The sequence below is a fragment of the Schistocerca serialis genome, chromosome 3 (assembly GCF_023864345.2).
Source record: "Schistocerca serialis cubense isolate TAMUIC-IGC-003099 chromosome 3, iqSchSeri2.2, whole genome shotgun sequence".
In the NCBI taxonomy this organism is placed as follows: Eukaryota; Metazoa; Arthropoda; class Insecta; order Orthoptera; family Acrididae; genus Schistocerca; species Schistocerca serialis.
In genome coordinates, this window is record NC_064640.1 from 1,013,003,699 (window position 1) to 1,013,019,947 (window position 16,249).

Consider the following 16,249-nt stretch of genomic DNA (forward strand, 5'->3'; position numbering starts at 1 on the left):
CCTGTGTATTTCAGTGTTTCCTTCACCTTACCTGAGGTATTTATCCCTTCACATTACTCAAAAGGTAGCTAGCTTCATAACTAAAAATTCCTTTTCCCACAATAATGAAGCAATCTTCCAACTCTAACATAGAATGGAGGTAGCGTAACACATGCTTGCTTGATGGGTTTTCAAAGGCGAGATTATCAGCAACCTTAGTAGAAACAAATGTGTTTAAAAAGTCTAAAATGTTATGAAAAATGTAAAAGTAAATCTTACATAAAATTGCACTCACTCTCTTCCAATCTAATTCACTGTCACCTGCGCAATCACACAATCCCACATCCTTTAAGGTAGTATAAATCTAGCCAGATGTTCTAAAACTGTCAGTTGAAACACAAGTAATACAAGGGGAAAACTAAAATAATTACACAGGCATATTTGACTCGCTGAACACGTACAGAAAACATGGATGAGTCAGCCACCCTGACAATACATTGAAAACTTTGCTCTAAAATTTCAGGGAGAAAGTCAGACAGTTCACAAAACCTTGAAAGCGTACCACATTCATCTGAGTGTCAGTTAAAATAGTGGGAAAATCTGTTGGTAAATAATCTGCTGCTCCCTCATCTGAATATAAAACGGTGTCTACTAAAATGTGGTGCACTATGATTGGTACACCACAAGAACCACACACTGGAGAATCCTCTCATGTAGCATGAAACCACATGACATAGGGCTGGGTCTTATGCCAAGACAAATGAGAAGAACCTCATTCTGTCTGTGTGGCTGAAAGGAGGTACAACATGGTTGATCTGCTGACATTACTACGCGAAGCTTTTCATTTGTTACTTCCAGCTACTCTTCTTGCCATCGACACATGACTCTGTACCTCAATAGCAAGGTGACAGCATGCAGAGGGATGGCACACTGAACAATCTGTTTATCATGAAATGCCCCCTTGGCAGTTACCTCAGCCATTTTTTTTCCCTTAATACCCACGTACCCTGGTACTCGGCAGAGAAAAACTCCTTTCCAGCCTTTGTAGGTGGAGAAGGGCATCCTGCATATTTTGGACTATTTTATTTGTGGGATAAAAGTGCTCCAGAGAGTCATAACATACACAAATTTAGCAGTCGCAACACATCTCTTCTGCTCCACCTCCCTCAAGACGGCATATAATTATGCATTGAACACAACAAATTCTTGAGATAAGCTGATTCTGAGAGAACAATCAGGGAAAACAGAGTACCCAACAGCGTCTCCTTGTTTAGATCCATCCATAAAAACAGCTTATAGCAGTGGTGCTCATTTAAAATACTGTATTAAAAACAGATGCAGGGGTGCAGCCTCTCCTATAGCACACTAAATTTAAAATTACTTTGGGTAGCTGCTGTAACCAGGGTAGTAGTCAGTTTCAACCCTGGATTAAATGTTTTAAATACCTCACAACAAGTGATTTCAGCTCATGTTTCATGCTGATACCTAAATGGCCTTATTGCTTCTGGAAGATTTGAGAAAATGTGTTCCACAGCCAGATGAGCAATAGTACGGTATGCTGGTGAATGGGGAAAATGAGGATCTTATGTGCTTGATGTGCCACGAGGAGTTGGCACCGCATGGCAAGCAGGAGTTCTCTGCCTAAACACAGACATAGGGCATGGGGCAAGTCCTGTGAGCATCTGTGGCCAGCCTTATTTGCTCATGGGGGTCTTTGATCTTCATATGGGAAGATTTTCTGTGCAAAAATGTTGGGAACTGTGGTGGTGACTAAAAATGTCACTGGGATGGAGTTTGTTGGAAGCAGTTTATTTTTGTTTGATGCTGCATCTAGAGGCATGGCACTTCACATGGGAAATAAATTGTAAGTTCCAAATTATACACTAAAACTGACCTTGAGGTGAAAGTCGAGATTCAGTTTCAACATCCAATACCTATGTTACTAATATTGGTGAAATGCTACCATCACGGTAAATTTTCTTTAATTTTTTTGTTTTGAAAAACTTCAAGCCTTCTACCGACCCCATTACTTTTCTAATGCTTCAATCTCTCCCCAAATCAATCTACATTTAGGTTCCGTCTTGCCTAGATTTCAGTCACTAGAAAACTGGTACAACGGAAGAAGGAAATCATACTTTCCCTTTGCAAGGAATCATTCCTGCATTTGTTTCAAGTGATTTACAGAATAATTTGGTACAACTCATTCTCACACTTTTGAAGTGGTTGTGAAACTCAGTAGTCTTACAGACAACACGTGAAAAACACAATTCTTGCACTTAAAACTTATACTGCAAAATAATTACAATTTTGGACACACAAAGAGTTGTCAATGTCCATTAATAATGAATTAGTGGTGCATGTAGCTATTTGGCTTACCTGTATTGAGTCAGGAGTAATTTGAACCATGAGTCCATCTTCAACTATACTGGATTTGGCAGTCAAGTTTGAGGATGCTTTTAAAGCTCCATTAAATACCACAAAACTAGCTCCTGTAACTGTATGGATTTAAAATTAATAGCGTTATCTTCCACAATATGCTTCTTACAGAGGTATGAATACAGCTATCAAGAAAATAAATTTCCACATGGGAAACTGTAAATAAATACCATAACAAGATGATATCTATTTTCACCATTGTATTTATTCATTTATGGCCTCAAGATACAGTAGTAATCACATACACTGATCAGCCAGAACATTATGACGACTGATCTACTATTGATATAAATTGTCCCGGTGATTTCAGCATGACCTGGTGAGGAATGACTTCTAGTCACACACATGCACGGTGCATGTAGTATCAGTGAGCATGCTGTCTGTGTGTAGAATGGGGAAGGCACGCAATCTATCTGAGACTGATTAAGGGCAGATTGTGATAGCCTGGAGGCTCGGCATGGGCATTTCGGAAACTGCATGACTTGTTGGGTCTTTGAGGAGTGTTGTGGTGAGTGTCTTCAACAGGTGGCAAAACCAAGGAGAAATCACATCCAGATGTCATGGGGATGGGTGGCCATCCCTCATTACAGATGTCGGATGTCGTAGGCTGGATATACTGGTAAAACGAGACAGGTCGTGAACTGTGGCAGAACTAACATCAGACTTTAATGCTGGGCAGAGTATAAGTGTGTCAAACACAGTGAAGCAAATGATCCTAATGATGGGACCTACCGTATTTACTCGAATCTAAGCCGCACTTTTTTTCCGGTTTTTGTAATCCAAAAAACCGCCTGCAGCTTTGAATCGAGTGCAAAGTAAGCAGAAGTTCTGAAAAATGTTGGTAGGTGCCGCCACAACTAACTTCTGCCGTCGAATATATGTAGCGCTACACAGGCATGCTTTGCAGGCAAAAAGATAAATACTGGCGCCAAAACCTCGTGAGTCAGTAAATAAATTTAAAAAAGGTGGAAGACGAGCTTTTTTTCTCCGCCCCGAGTTTCGACCACTGCATTTTCATACATTATGCAACGAAGTAAATATACATTCCGTATTGTTCATCTTCGAATGTAGCAGCATTTCAATGTACTATCAAAATCTGACTGGCAAGACTGTTTGGGATGATTGTCAATATGGCCAACTCTACGTTCTGAATTTTTTCCTACGTGTGAGAAGAGATGGTTGCTAATAAGAACTTTTATGAATTGTGAATCACATGCAGTATTCTCTTCACCATAAGAATAATATGAATATAAAGATTTTGCCATGTATTCTTTCGTGTTTGCTGCTATCTCATTTAAATCCTGTCTGCCTAATAAACTACGAAACTAGTGTGAGACAACAGCAAACGCGGAAGAATATACATATCATGTCATGTTTGTATTCGTATTATTCTTATGCCTAATAGTGATACAGCAAGTGACTAGATTTTTAAATCTAAGATGACTCTAATTTTTGTGCAGAATGTAATGTACTAAAGATGCGTCTGCGAAGATTTTCAAACGGCGAAAAATTTTAGCTAAACTCTCGTTCAGAACATCTTCTATCATACGCAGTCTATTATTTGGTTCTTGTTGATCATTATCAAAGAAAGCAGCAGTGTAAGTAACAACAAATAGCAGTCTCTTGCCAATTCCTCTCTCTCTCTCTCTCTCTCTCTCTCTCTCTCTCTCTCTCTCTCTCTCTCTCTCTCTCTCTCTCTCCCCCCCCCCAAATAAGCGGTGGTAGCGCGCACAAAAGCAAGTCATGCCGTGAGCGGCGACAGGTCGGAAACACATATTATCAGAATGCGACAAACAATGCATGACACAGTACAATAACGCATTTTCAGCTTAGAGTGATGTAAACACCTATAACAAAGAGAACAGCACTTATCAGATCAAAGAAAAATAAGCAATCGATTCAAAATAGACGAAGCACGTGAAAAAGGAAGGGTACCAGTAAAAATACGGACGGAGCGCCTGACGCATAGCATGGCTACCTGGAAAAAGCTTAACTGCTAAGCTTACGACTCGAACCAAACTACTGTAGCTGTATCATCATTCATTCGACCTAAATTGTGTCTCATATTACAATGGACCAACTTTGTTTCGATCTGGAGGTGCAGCCAAAAACATTTCTCTCCCTTGAATTTCGAGTCTCAAATTGCAGGTGCGGCTTAGATTCGGGAAAATTTTTTTCCTTGATTTCGAGTCTCATTTTTCAGGTGTGGCTTAGATTCGAGTGTGGCTTAGATTCGAGTAAATACGGTATGTGTGTGCCAATGTTATCACCATGACATCGGCAACTATGACTGAAATTGGCATGTGACAATCAACACAGTGGTAGTGTGTTGCATGATCTGAAGAGTCCTGATACCTTCATCATCATTCCAATGGGAGCGTGTGAATCTGTTGTCTTCCAGGGAACAGCTCTGTGACACCTGTATTGTGGGACAGAGAGAATCTGGCAGCAGCTCAATTATGCTCTGGGGAACATTCACATGGGCATCCAGGGCTCCAGTGGATCTCATGCAAGGCACCATGATGGCCAAGGAGTATTGTACCCTGGTTGCAGACCACATACACCCCAACATGTTCCTGATGGCAATGGCATTTTTATAAAGATAATGCACTGTGTCACAAGGCCAGGAGTGTGATGGAGTGGTTCCAGGAACACAGTGGCAAGTTCCAATTGATGTGCTGCCCCCAACTTGCCAGATCTGTACCTGATCGAACACATCTGGGATGTGATTGAATGTGGCATCAGATCTCATCACCCCCTCCCCCGAATTTATCGGAAGTAGGTACTTGTGTGTGCAGATGTGATGCCAATTCCCTACAGCAACATACCAAGGCCTCACTGCTTCCATGCCACGAGGCGTCGCTGCTGTTATTTGTGCCAAAGGTGGACATACTGACTATTAGGTAGGTGGTCATAATGTTCTGGATGAACAATGAAAATGTTTTGTCTATACCAGATGTCTAGAAAAGCACGCACAATTTCAGTGGCTAAAACAATGACCAGAACGTCAGAGCAAAAGGAAACAATATTAACATAAGTCATTTACAATGTTTGAAGAAGTAAGCACATAAACCTTTTTACTGTCAAGCACCCACAAATGTTCGGATTTAACATACTGATAAACATCAGAGAAGTCATCTTTTTCTTATGGCTTTGTTCTGCATCAGCATAGGGTCAGTATTGTTATGAATACATTAGGCATGGTTAACTTAAGGGCTGGCCAGATGCCCTTCCTGTTGCCTCACCATGGTCTGGGGGATTATTTTCCATCATGACCTCCTCTTGCAGTCTGATACCAATTTAGAACGGCGGGGTGTAAATTTCATCCGGCATGTTTGCGGGGGACCCAAAGACAACAGGGTTGCTACAGGTGCCTTTATCTTGGCCTTTGAGGGCGATTCATTGCCTGAAAAGGTCAAGGTGATGGTTTACCGCTGTGATGTTAAACCATACGCCTCTCCCCCTGTGCGGTGCTTTGAGTGCTGGAAGTTCGGGCACATGTCTTCCCACTACACTTCCAGCACCACATGTCGAGACTGTGGACGTCCACTGCACCCAGATACTCCATGTGCACCACCTACCACTTGCATCAACTGTGAAGAGTACCACTCCCCCTGCTCGCCAGACTGCCCGGTACTCCAAAAAGGAGCAGAAAATTATGGACTACAAAACCCTGGACAAGTTGACTTACACAGCTGCAAAATGTAAATTCGAAAGATTACACCCCATTCGGTTGACGTCGACATACGCTGCAGCTACGTCACCATCGCCGTCCCAAGTGCCAGTGGTTCCTCACTCTGTGCCACGAACCAGAATACATCCGCCCCCTTGGTGGTAGGGGGCAAATCTTCCTCCGTTGCTCCCGAAGCACCTACTTTGGGAGCAAGGGCCCCCCCCCCCCAGACGCAGGGGACATCGGTCCCCCCCCCTCACCCCTGCTAGAGAAGCAACAGCCTCCTCTGGCTCCTCTCTTATGGAAGAGGTCCCTTGGGGCCCCCTCTCCCAAGGTCTCCACTAATGGCATGGTGGACACTCGCCAGTAGCTCAAGGAGCCAAAAGCTGCCGGACGAAGAGCTTCACGGTCTTCCTCCGTGCCTGAATCTGCTTTGGAGAAATCTTCCCAGCAAGGCCCAAAAGAGAAACGAGAGAGCAAGCAAACTAAGAAGAATTCTGCTAAGTAACAGGACCCTCTGGTAGCCCCAACACCACCACTCTCTATCAATTCTGCATCTGAGGATGCATTGGAGATCTTAGTGTCCCCTGCAGACCTGGAGCTCACTGACATGCCTTGTCCACCATAGAAATGGCTACAAATACTCAGTCGGAGGCAGCAGGTGACCCTGATGCATAACCTGCCTCCTTGCGTGCTTCATGCCTTCCCAGCCTCATGATAATGTCATCCTCCAGTGGAATTGCGGCAGTTTTTTCCACCATCTGGCTGAGCTTCGGCAGCTGTTAAGCTTTACACCTGCTTTCTGCAGTGCCCTCCAGGAAACCTGGTGCCCAGCAATGCGGACCCCTGCCCGCTGTGGCTATAATGGATATTGCAGGAACTGTAGCAACTATAATAGAGTGTCAGGTGGCGATTGCATCTATGTCTTGAACTCAGTATGCAGTGAACCTGTGCCCTTTCAAACCCCTCTTGAAGCTGTGGCTGTCAGGATAAGGACAACGCAGGAAATAACTGTCTACAACGTACATATTCCTCCAGTTGGTGCAGTACCCTTGAATGCATTGGCTGCATTGATTGATAAACTTCCTAAACCTTTCCTACTTTTGGGAGATTTTAACGCTCATAACCTCTTGTGGGGTGGCACAGTTCTTACTGGCCGAGGCAGAGATGTAGAAAATTTACTGTCACAACTCGATGTCTGCCTCTTAAGTACTGGGGCCGCCACGCATTTCAATGTGGCTCATGGTAGATACTTGGCCATTGATTTATCAATTTGCAGCCCTGGACTTCTCCCATCTATCCACTGGAGAGCACATGGTGACCTGTGTGGTGGTGACCGCTTCCACTTCTTCCTCTCACTTCCCCAGTCTCAGGCCCTAGAACGCCTGGCCAAATGGGCTTTAAACAATGTACACTGGGAAGCCTTCACCTCTACTGTCACCATTGAATCTCCCCCACATGGTAACATTGATGTAGTGGTTGAGCAGGTAACTACAACGATCATTTCTGTGGAGGAAAATCACTTGTTCTTTAGGGTGCCCCGGTGAAAGACAGTCCCTTGGCGGTCGCCGGAAGTCGTTGAGACAATTAACGACCATTGGCGAGCTCTACAGCAGCATAAGCGGCACCCTTCCCTTGAGCACCTCACAGCCTTTAAATGCCTCTGTGCCCGTGTTCACCAGCTTTCAAAAGGCGGATACAGGAGTGTTGGGAGAGGTACATGTCGACCATTGGGTGCCATACGTCACCTTCTCAAGTCTTGGCAAAGATCAAATGAGTTTTTGGGTACCAGATCCCAACAGGATTTCCCAGTGTTAACATAAATGGCGTGTTATCTACCGACGCAAACACGATTGCTGAGCACTATACTCACGCCTTTGCTTTGGAGAATTACCCACCAGCCTTTTGCTCTTTCAAACGACGGATGGAAAGGAAAGTCCTCTCATTCACTACACGCCACAGTGAACCCTATAATACCCCATTTACAGAGTTGGAGCTCCTCATTGACCTTGTACATTGCCCCAACACAGCTCCTGGGCCCGATCGGATCCACAGTGAGATGATTAAACATCTCTCGTCTGACTACAAGTGATATCTCCTCGCGATCTTCAACCAAATCTGCTGCGATGGTGTCTTTTCATCGCACTGGTGGGAGAGCACCATCATACCAGTGCTCAAACCTGGCAAAAATCTGCTTGATGTGGATAGCTATTGGCCCGTCAGCATCACCAATGTTCTTTGTAAGCCACTGAAATGTATGGTGTGTTGGCAGTTGGGTTTGGTCCTGGAGTCCTGTGGTCTACTGGTTCTGTGCCAGGGCGGCTTCTGCCTGGGTTGCTCTACCACTGATAATCTTGTGTCCCTTGAGTCTGCCATCCAAACAGCCTTTTCCAGACGTCAACACCTTATTGCCATCTTTCTTGATCTACAAAAAGCATATGATACCACCTGGCGACATCATATCCTTGGCACAATATACAAGTGGGGTATCCGAGACCCGCTCCCGATTTTTATCCAGAATTTTCTGTTGCTTCGTATTTTCCGTGTCCAAGTTAGTGCCTCCCATAGTTCCCCCCATATCCAGGAGAATGGGGTCCCGCAGGGCACTGTGTTGAGTGTTTCTCTGTTTTTAGTGGCCATTAACGGTCTAGCAGCAGCTGTAGGGCTGTCTGTCCCACCCTCCCTGTATGCAGACGACTTCTGCATTTAGTACTGCTCCACCAGTACTGGTGTTGCTGGGCAATGCCTTCAAGGAGCCATCCACAAGGCGCATTCATCGGCTCTAGCCCACGGCTTTCAGTTTCCAACCACAAAGGCATGTGTTATGCACTTCTGCCAGCATCATACCATTCATCTGGAACCAGAACTTTACCTTACTGACGAACCCCTCGCTGTAGTGGAGACGTATCGATTTTTAGGACCGGTTTTCGACACTCAATTGTCTTGACTTCCTCACCTTTGTCAGCTTATGTGGAAGTGCTGGCAGGACCTCAATGCCCTCCGCTGCCTGAGCATCACCAACTGGGGTGCAGATCACTCTACGCTGCTGCAGCTATACAGAGCCCTTGTTCAATCCCGCCTTGACTATGAGAGTCTGGTTTATGGTTCATCGGCACCCTCAGTGTTGCGTTTACTCAACCCAGTGCACCACTGTGGTGTTCGACTAGCGACAGGAGCTTTTAGGATGAGTCCGGTGACCAGCGTCGTTGCGGAGGCTAGAGTCCCTCCTTTGCAGGTCAGGTGTGAACAACTGCTCGCCAGTTACGTTGCACACGTTCGTAGTTCTCCTGAGCATCTGAATTACTGTCTCCTTTTCCCACTCACGGCAGTTAATCTCCTGCCTCGGCTGCCAAGGTCAGGGCTTACAAGTGCAGTTTGCATCCGATCCCTTCGATCTGAACTGGAGTCCTTGCCTTTACCACCTATACTCGAGGTCCAATCGTGTACACCTCCATGGTGTACACCTAGACTGCGACTTCTTCTGGAACTTCCACATGGCCCAAAGGACTTGGTTCACCCCATGGCTCTCCGCTGACACTTCATCTCGATTCTTGACCTGTACCGAGGCCATGAAGTGCTTTACACTGACGGCTCGATGGTTGATGATCACGTCGGCTTCACATATGTCCATGGAGGACATATTGAACAACATTCCTTGCCCAATGGCTGCAGTATTTTCACTGCAGAGCTGGTGGCTATATCTCGTGCTCTTGAGCATGTCTGTTTGTGCCCTAGGGAGTCATTTCTTTTGTGTATTGACTACCTGAGCAGCCTACAAGCTATTGACCAGTGCTACCTTCATCATCCTTTGGTAGTGACGATCAAGGAGCCCATCTACGCCCTGGAACAGTCCGATCGTTCAGTGGTGTTCGTGTGGACCTCAGGACATGTTGGAATCACAGGCAACGAACTTGCTGACAGGCTAGCCAAACAGGCTACATGTAAACCGCTTATGAAATTGGCATTGCAATAACTGATCTGCATTTGTTTTTATGTCGCCAGGTTTCCCCATACATGGGGAAATGTATTCACCACATCCACAACTCAGAAGATTTCCTGCAACGCCTCAAGCAACTGCACATCACAGATTCAGACATCATGGTTAGTTTTGATGTGGTATCGCTGTTCACCAGGGTCCCACTGAAGGACTCACTAGAACTGATTGCAGAGAAATTTGACGGTGCTCTGTTGGACCTGTTCAGTCATACACTGACATCCACGTATTTCCTGTACAGAAACCAATATTACGAGCAAACTGAAGGTGTAGCTATGGGCAGCCCACTGTCCCCTGTGTGTTGCCAACATGTTTATGGAGAGTTTTGAGGAGAGGGCATTGGAGACAGCCACATTTAAACCCACATGCTTCTTTAGGTATGTGGATGACACCTTCGTGATCTGGCCATATGGGATGGACAGGCTCAATGAGTTTCTTGAACATCTTAACTCATGCCACCCTAATATCAAGTTCACCATGGAACTGGAGAAGAATGGCCAGCTGCCATTTCTGGATGTACTAGTCCAGAGGAAAGCAGATGGATCAATTGGCCACAGTGTGTACCGAAAACAAACACACACTGATTTATATCTGCACGCCAGCAGCTGTCACCACAATGCACAGAAGAATGGGGTTCTGAAGACTTTGGTCCACAGAGCACGTACCCTGTCAGACCAAGAGAATCTACCTATAGAGATAGAACGCCTCAAAACAGTTTTCTCCAAGAATGGATACACGGACAGACAAATTGAGAGGGCACTCCAACCAGCCACTACACCACAGGTTCCTGAAGAAGACCAAGATGAAGCAAAGAAGGTGGCATATCTGCCCTATGCTGGCTCTATTTCTGCCAGAATCAGTAGGATCCTCCGTAAACACAATATCAAGTGTGTTTTCTGTCCATCCAACAAGATCGGGGGACTGCTGGGGAGTGTCAAAGACGACCTGGGGTTACGAAAACCAGGGATTTACAATATACCTTGTCAATGTGGCATGTCCTACATTGGCCAGACAAGAACTGTGGAGATCAGATGCAAAGAACATCAGAGGCACACTAGATTAAGCCAGGTGACTAAGTCAGCCATTGCTGAACACTGTCTAGAACTAGATCATGCCATGAAGTATGAGGATACCAAGATTCTAGCACAAACACCCAGATTTTGGGACAGTGTTATAAGAGAATCGATAGAAATTAAAATGGCTGACGATCTTATGAACCGTGACACAGGGTACCAGCTAAGCAGAGCCTGGGATCCGGCTCTGGAATTGTTAAAGGAGCAACGGGGCCAGCTGCAACACTACACAAACAGAAGAACCAGAGACATGGAGATGGAAAACGAGCCCCTGCCGGACTGCCAGGCGCACCTGACCGAAGATGGAACACCCAGAAGTGGGACTGGTGGGCGCGGACCGCAGAGGGAACATCCAGAGCAGCAGCGGACGAAAAACGGAGCGGCAACGCTCCAACAGGTCGTGGTGAGCGGGCGCGGACTGCAGGGGGAACGACTGGTACCCCAGACCATAGATGAAACCCCCAGGAGCAGGTTTGGTGGGCGCGGACCGCAGAGGGAACACCTAGAACCGCAGTGGACGGAAAACGGAGCAGCAACGCTCCAGCAGGTCGCAGGGAATGGGCGTGGACCACAGAGGAAGCGCCTGCAGCCGTTGGTGGAGGGGGAGGCCATAGGCATAAATACTGGACCAGGTCCACTCGAGGAGCAGTCTCAGGTCGCACCTGATGAAGGTCACGAGCTACGTGACCGAAATATCGTGCAAGTACGACGCTGATATCCGGCAGAACACCCGACAACCCAAGATGACATTTTTTCTTATTTTTCAAGAAACATCATTCAAAGTTTAAAATGATAACTACACAAATACCAAAACGACACACACACACACACACACACACACACACACACACACACACACACACACACACACACACACACACACACACACACACACTCTCTACACTAACTACACTACTCTACTGGCGATTAAAACTAAACACCAAGGCGGTTATCAAATAACAAAGTAATATTTATTCTGTGTTTACAGTATAGTAGGGACAGAGGCGTCCACAAAAGTTATTTCACCTATACAATTTTGTTCTTGTGGCATGACATGTCTCTAAAATGGAGGAATTAACTTGTATAAAAATTTTACAGTCTGCAGTGCTAGCAGTCCATGGTGCTCCAGGCAATCACTGCACTGTTTATACGGATATTTGTCTTACTCCAAACATGTATGTTTCCTGACTCAAGAGAATGGAATGTGGCTATACAATCCTGCATGGTCAAGTGAACAATATGTTTGTCCTCTTTGGCATCAGTTACATGGAGTCGCCAATATCCTGGATTGCGTTAAGTACAGCCCTCCTGAAAGCATCGATTCTATATTCGCTCGACAATCACTGGACCCCAACTGACGCAAGCAACAATTTCCAAGACCACAAAACAATAAACTGCAGTCTTGAAAGGCCACGATCCTGTCGAATTCCAACATATGCTTCCAGACTTTTCTAACCCAGTTCATAACATGATCTTCTCACAACCGCCAACATTCCATGCGATTTCTGAAAGAGAAATTCAATTCGTAATCTTTCCTCATAGCCAAACTCTAGAAGGCATTATTCCTACCTACCTTGTGTAGCTGTACTGAAATGCTAATCACCTGACAAACTGAAATTGACACCCATCAGTTACCCTTGTCTTTCAGGAGCATTTTAGCATATATACGTCACATAAAAGTGGCCATTTTGATAGTTTGCGGAGGACGGGGTGGGAGGGGGTGGTGGGTGCAAATTACTTCAGATATCTGACTACGATTCTTCAGATGAAAATGACAGCAGTTTACATATTCAGCTACATACACTGGATTTTTTTTCTGGTTAAAATTCCAAATTTCCTGTGGCCACCGAAAAAACCTATTTTAAGTTCCCATTTCACTTAATGGTGATTATTCTGAGTAATAATAATTTGATTCATCAATGAAAGTACACTGCTCTAGCATAACGTCCACAAAATTACAACTCAACAGTGTATGTACAAAAATTTGACAACTATGGTACATGTGTCGTTCTCTTAATTTGATAACTGTAATAGTAGTAAATTAACACAACTTCGATAATGTCATAACTTACAATTACCAGTATTTCTATATGTACTATGACTATAAAAACTGGTCTGCAAACCATGGTTGTACAAGCATGTAAAAGCTGCTCTTTTTAGTTGTGTGTGTCTGAAAGGAGGGTATTTTCCTTTTGTTCTTGGTATACTCAATATCCTGTGGTTTGATGGTTCTACCCATGGACTTATTTTCGAGACTTAAGTTCCAATGCCACTTTATTTTCTGAAAGTTATCTGTGAAATTTGTAAAAGGATACAGAAGATGTATTCAAAAAAGTAACAGGAATTTGCATTATTCTGATTTGCACAATTTTTTCGCTGTTGTGAAAGAAATGATGATGAACAGTAACAGAATTACAATCAAAGAAGTCACTGATGATGATGCTGACGTATCAATTCATTCAAGCCACAATTTTTTTTATTTTATTTTCGATGGTTTTTATTACGAAATGTGTGACACCAAAATTTGTCCAGAAACAGCTGAATTCTGAACAAACATAGCAGAAAAAGCAAGTTTTTTAGAAGTCACTACATGAAGTTGACAGCTACGCAGGATGAAGTCAACAACGATGCAGAACTACTGAAATATATCACAACAGGTGATGAAGCATGAATTCATGGATATGATGTTACAACTAAAGCTTAATTCAGGTTACCTTCCATTCAGAAAGCTGTTGCACTCAGCAACTGTCTTATTGACTTGTAAATTATAGATTGCAGCGATCAGTCATCCTTTTTCAATTTTATTGTGCAGATCTAGATTTCGGCTAGAAGCAAGGCATTCTCAATGCACTATTATTTTTGCTCAATCCGTGTAATGCCTGTTGGTTGGGCTTCATCCACATTTCATTGAATATATTCACGTATGGAAGTGAAACATAGACGATTAACAGTTTACACAAGAAGAGAATGGAAGCTTTTGAGCTGTGGTGCTACAGAAGAATGCTGAAGATTAGATGGGTAGATCATATAACTAATGAGGAGGTACTGAATAGAATTGGGGAAAAGAGAAATTTGTGGTACAACCTGACAAGAAGAAGGGATCGGTTGGTAGGACACATTCTGATGCATCAAGGTAACACCAATTTAGTCTCAAGGAGAGAGACCAAGAGATGAATACAAGCAGTTTCCAAAGGTTGTAGGTTGCAATAGTTACTTGGAGATGAAGAGACTTGCACAGTACATTGTAGCATGGAGAGTTGCATCAAACCAGTCTTTGGAGCAGAGCCCACCACCACCACCACCACCACCACCACCACCACCACCACAACAACAACAACAACAACAACAACAACGCTATAAAATTAAAGTACAATGTGGTTATCATTTCCATGTAGAAAATCCAAATTAGACAGACAACATAAGAGGCGTGTTTTTTAAGTAAGGTCCATTTTGTTGTAGTCAGTACTATTTCACGCACATACTGCAACGAGTGCATGTGTCATGTAACGGCATGCATCGCGAACAACTGTGCTCAGTTTCAGCTCTGCAGTTAACCTGTACAGTTCTGTTCTGTGCTTTCAAAATGTTTAAGACTATCAACTCACGCGCTGTGTGTGAGGTTCGCTGAGTGATACGGTTTTTGTCAGCAAGGAACTTGTCTGCTGCAAAAATTCATCGACAGGTTTGCAAGTGTATGGTGATACTTGTATGAGTGAAAGTAAAGTGCGTAAGTGGGTACGAGAATTCAAAGATGCCCGTGGCAACATCCATGATGGGGACCACTCCGGTCGCCCTTCTTTGATTACAGATGATTTGGTGGCTTCAGTTGAAATGAGAATTCGTGAGAACAGGCGCTTCACAATAACAGGTCTCTCAAACAAATTTCCTGACTTGTCAAGATCAGTGCTTTACAACATTGTTTATGAACACAATCATGGCATTGGTGTTTTGGGATAGGCATGGTGTTTTGTTGGTCGACTTCATGCAATGAGGAACCACTATCAATGCAGAAGCATACTGCCAAACCCTGAGAAAGCTACGCAGAGCGATTTAAAACAAAAGACCTCACACTGCAGGTCAGACCTGCAATTTATTGGACAATTTTGGCTGGGAAGTTTTAGACCACCCACCCTACAGTCCTGATCTTGCGTCGAGCGATTATCATCTGTTCCTCCACCTCAATACCTCAGTGGCAACCGTTAACAATGACGACGACGACGTGAAACCGGCAGTGAACTCTTGGTTATCGGAGCAGGTGACAAGTTTTTATGAAGAGGGTGTTTTAAAATTGGATGAGAGGTATGATACGTGTTTGAACAAACTTGATAACCATGTTGAAAAATAGAGTGAAGTACGTACTTTCTGAAAATAAATTTACTTTTTTGAAATAACTTTTCGTTGTGTACTTAAATTCAAATGGACCCTAATTAAAAAACACACCTTGTACATTCTTTTATCATCCAAGCCATGTTAAACTTTGGCCAAAATTATAAGAGAAGTGTGCACACAAGCATTGTAGACATATAACCATGTATAGCAACTTACAACACTATTATATGCCATTAGACAAACTGATTGTTAGTTTACAGTTATTTAATATACGAAACATAACCACAGAACAACTAAACTGGATAATTCTGAATTGGACACACCACAAGGCCAATAATCACCTGTTCCAATCAAAATACAAGTGACATGACTTGTAGGAGCACTTTTCAAATCCCAATGCTTTCATATTCATTTGATTTAATTTTTTCTGCTCTGTTAAAAGCTACATCATTTAGATTTATTCTTTTGGACTGGTGGTACAGTAAGCTAATCTCACATAAGACTTTCTATGCTGTATCAAATCTTTTTTTTGGTCTTATTATCAACAGATCTTAATCAATGAAAAATAAGTTTTCTACTGCTCCAAATCTTTACATTTTTTCCTCCTTGGGATGGATTGTTTCTACCTCTGTTTGGTGTTTTCTATATTATGCAACTGTTACTTTGACCAGTACTCTTTTCTTACATGCCTCCTGCAACATTAACTTAATTTTGATGGAGGTTTTCTATCCCACCCTGATGCATGATGGTGTCACAGACTTTATA

At 43.7% G+C, this 16,249-nt stretch overlaps 1 protein-coding gene across 1 annotated transcript in view; it reads right to left on the reverse strand.

Moving 5' to 3' along the window:
• The window catches only part of LOC126471471 (zinc finger FYVE domain-containing protein 9), a 429,993-nt gene that overhangs the window by 63,558 nt on the left and 350,186 nt on the right, over positions 1 to 16,249 (reverse strand). The window contains exon 16 of the mRNA XM_050099668.1: positions 2,356 to 2,474. Within this exon, the coding sequence (XP_049955625.1) occupies positions 2,356 to 2,474 (119 nt within the window). The remainder of the gene's footprint in view (positions 1 to 2,355; positions 2,475 to 16,249) is intronic.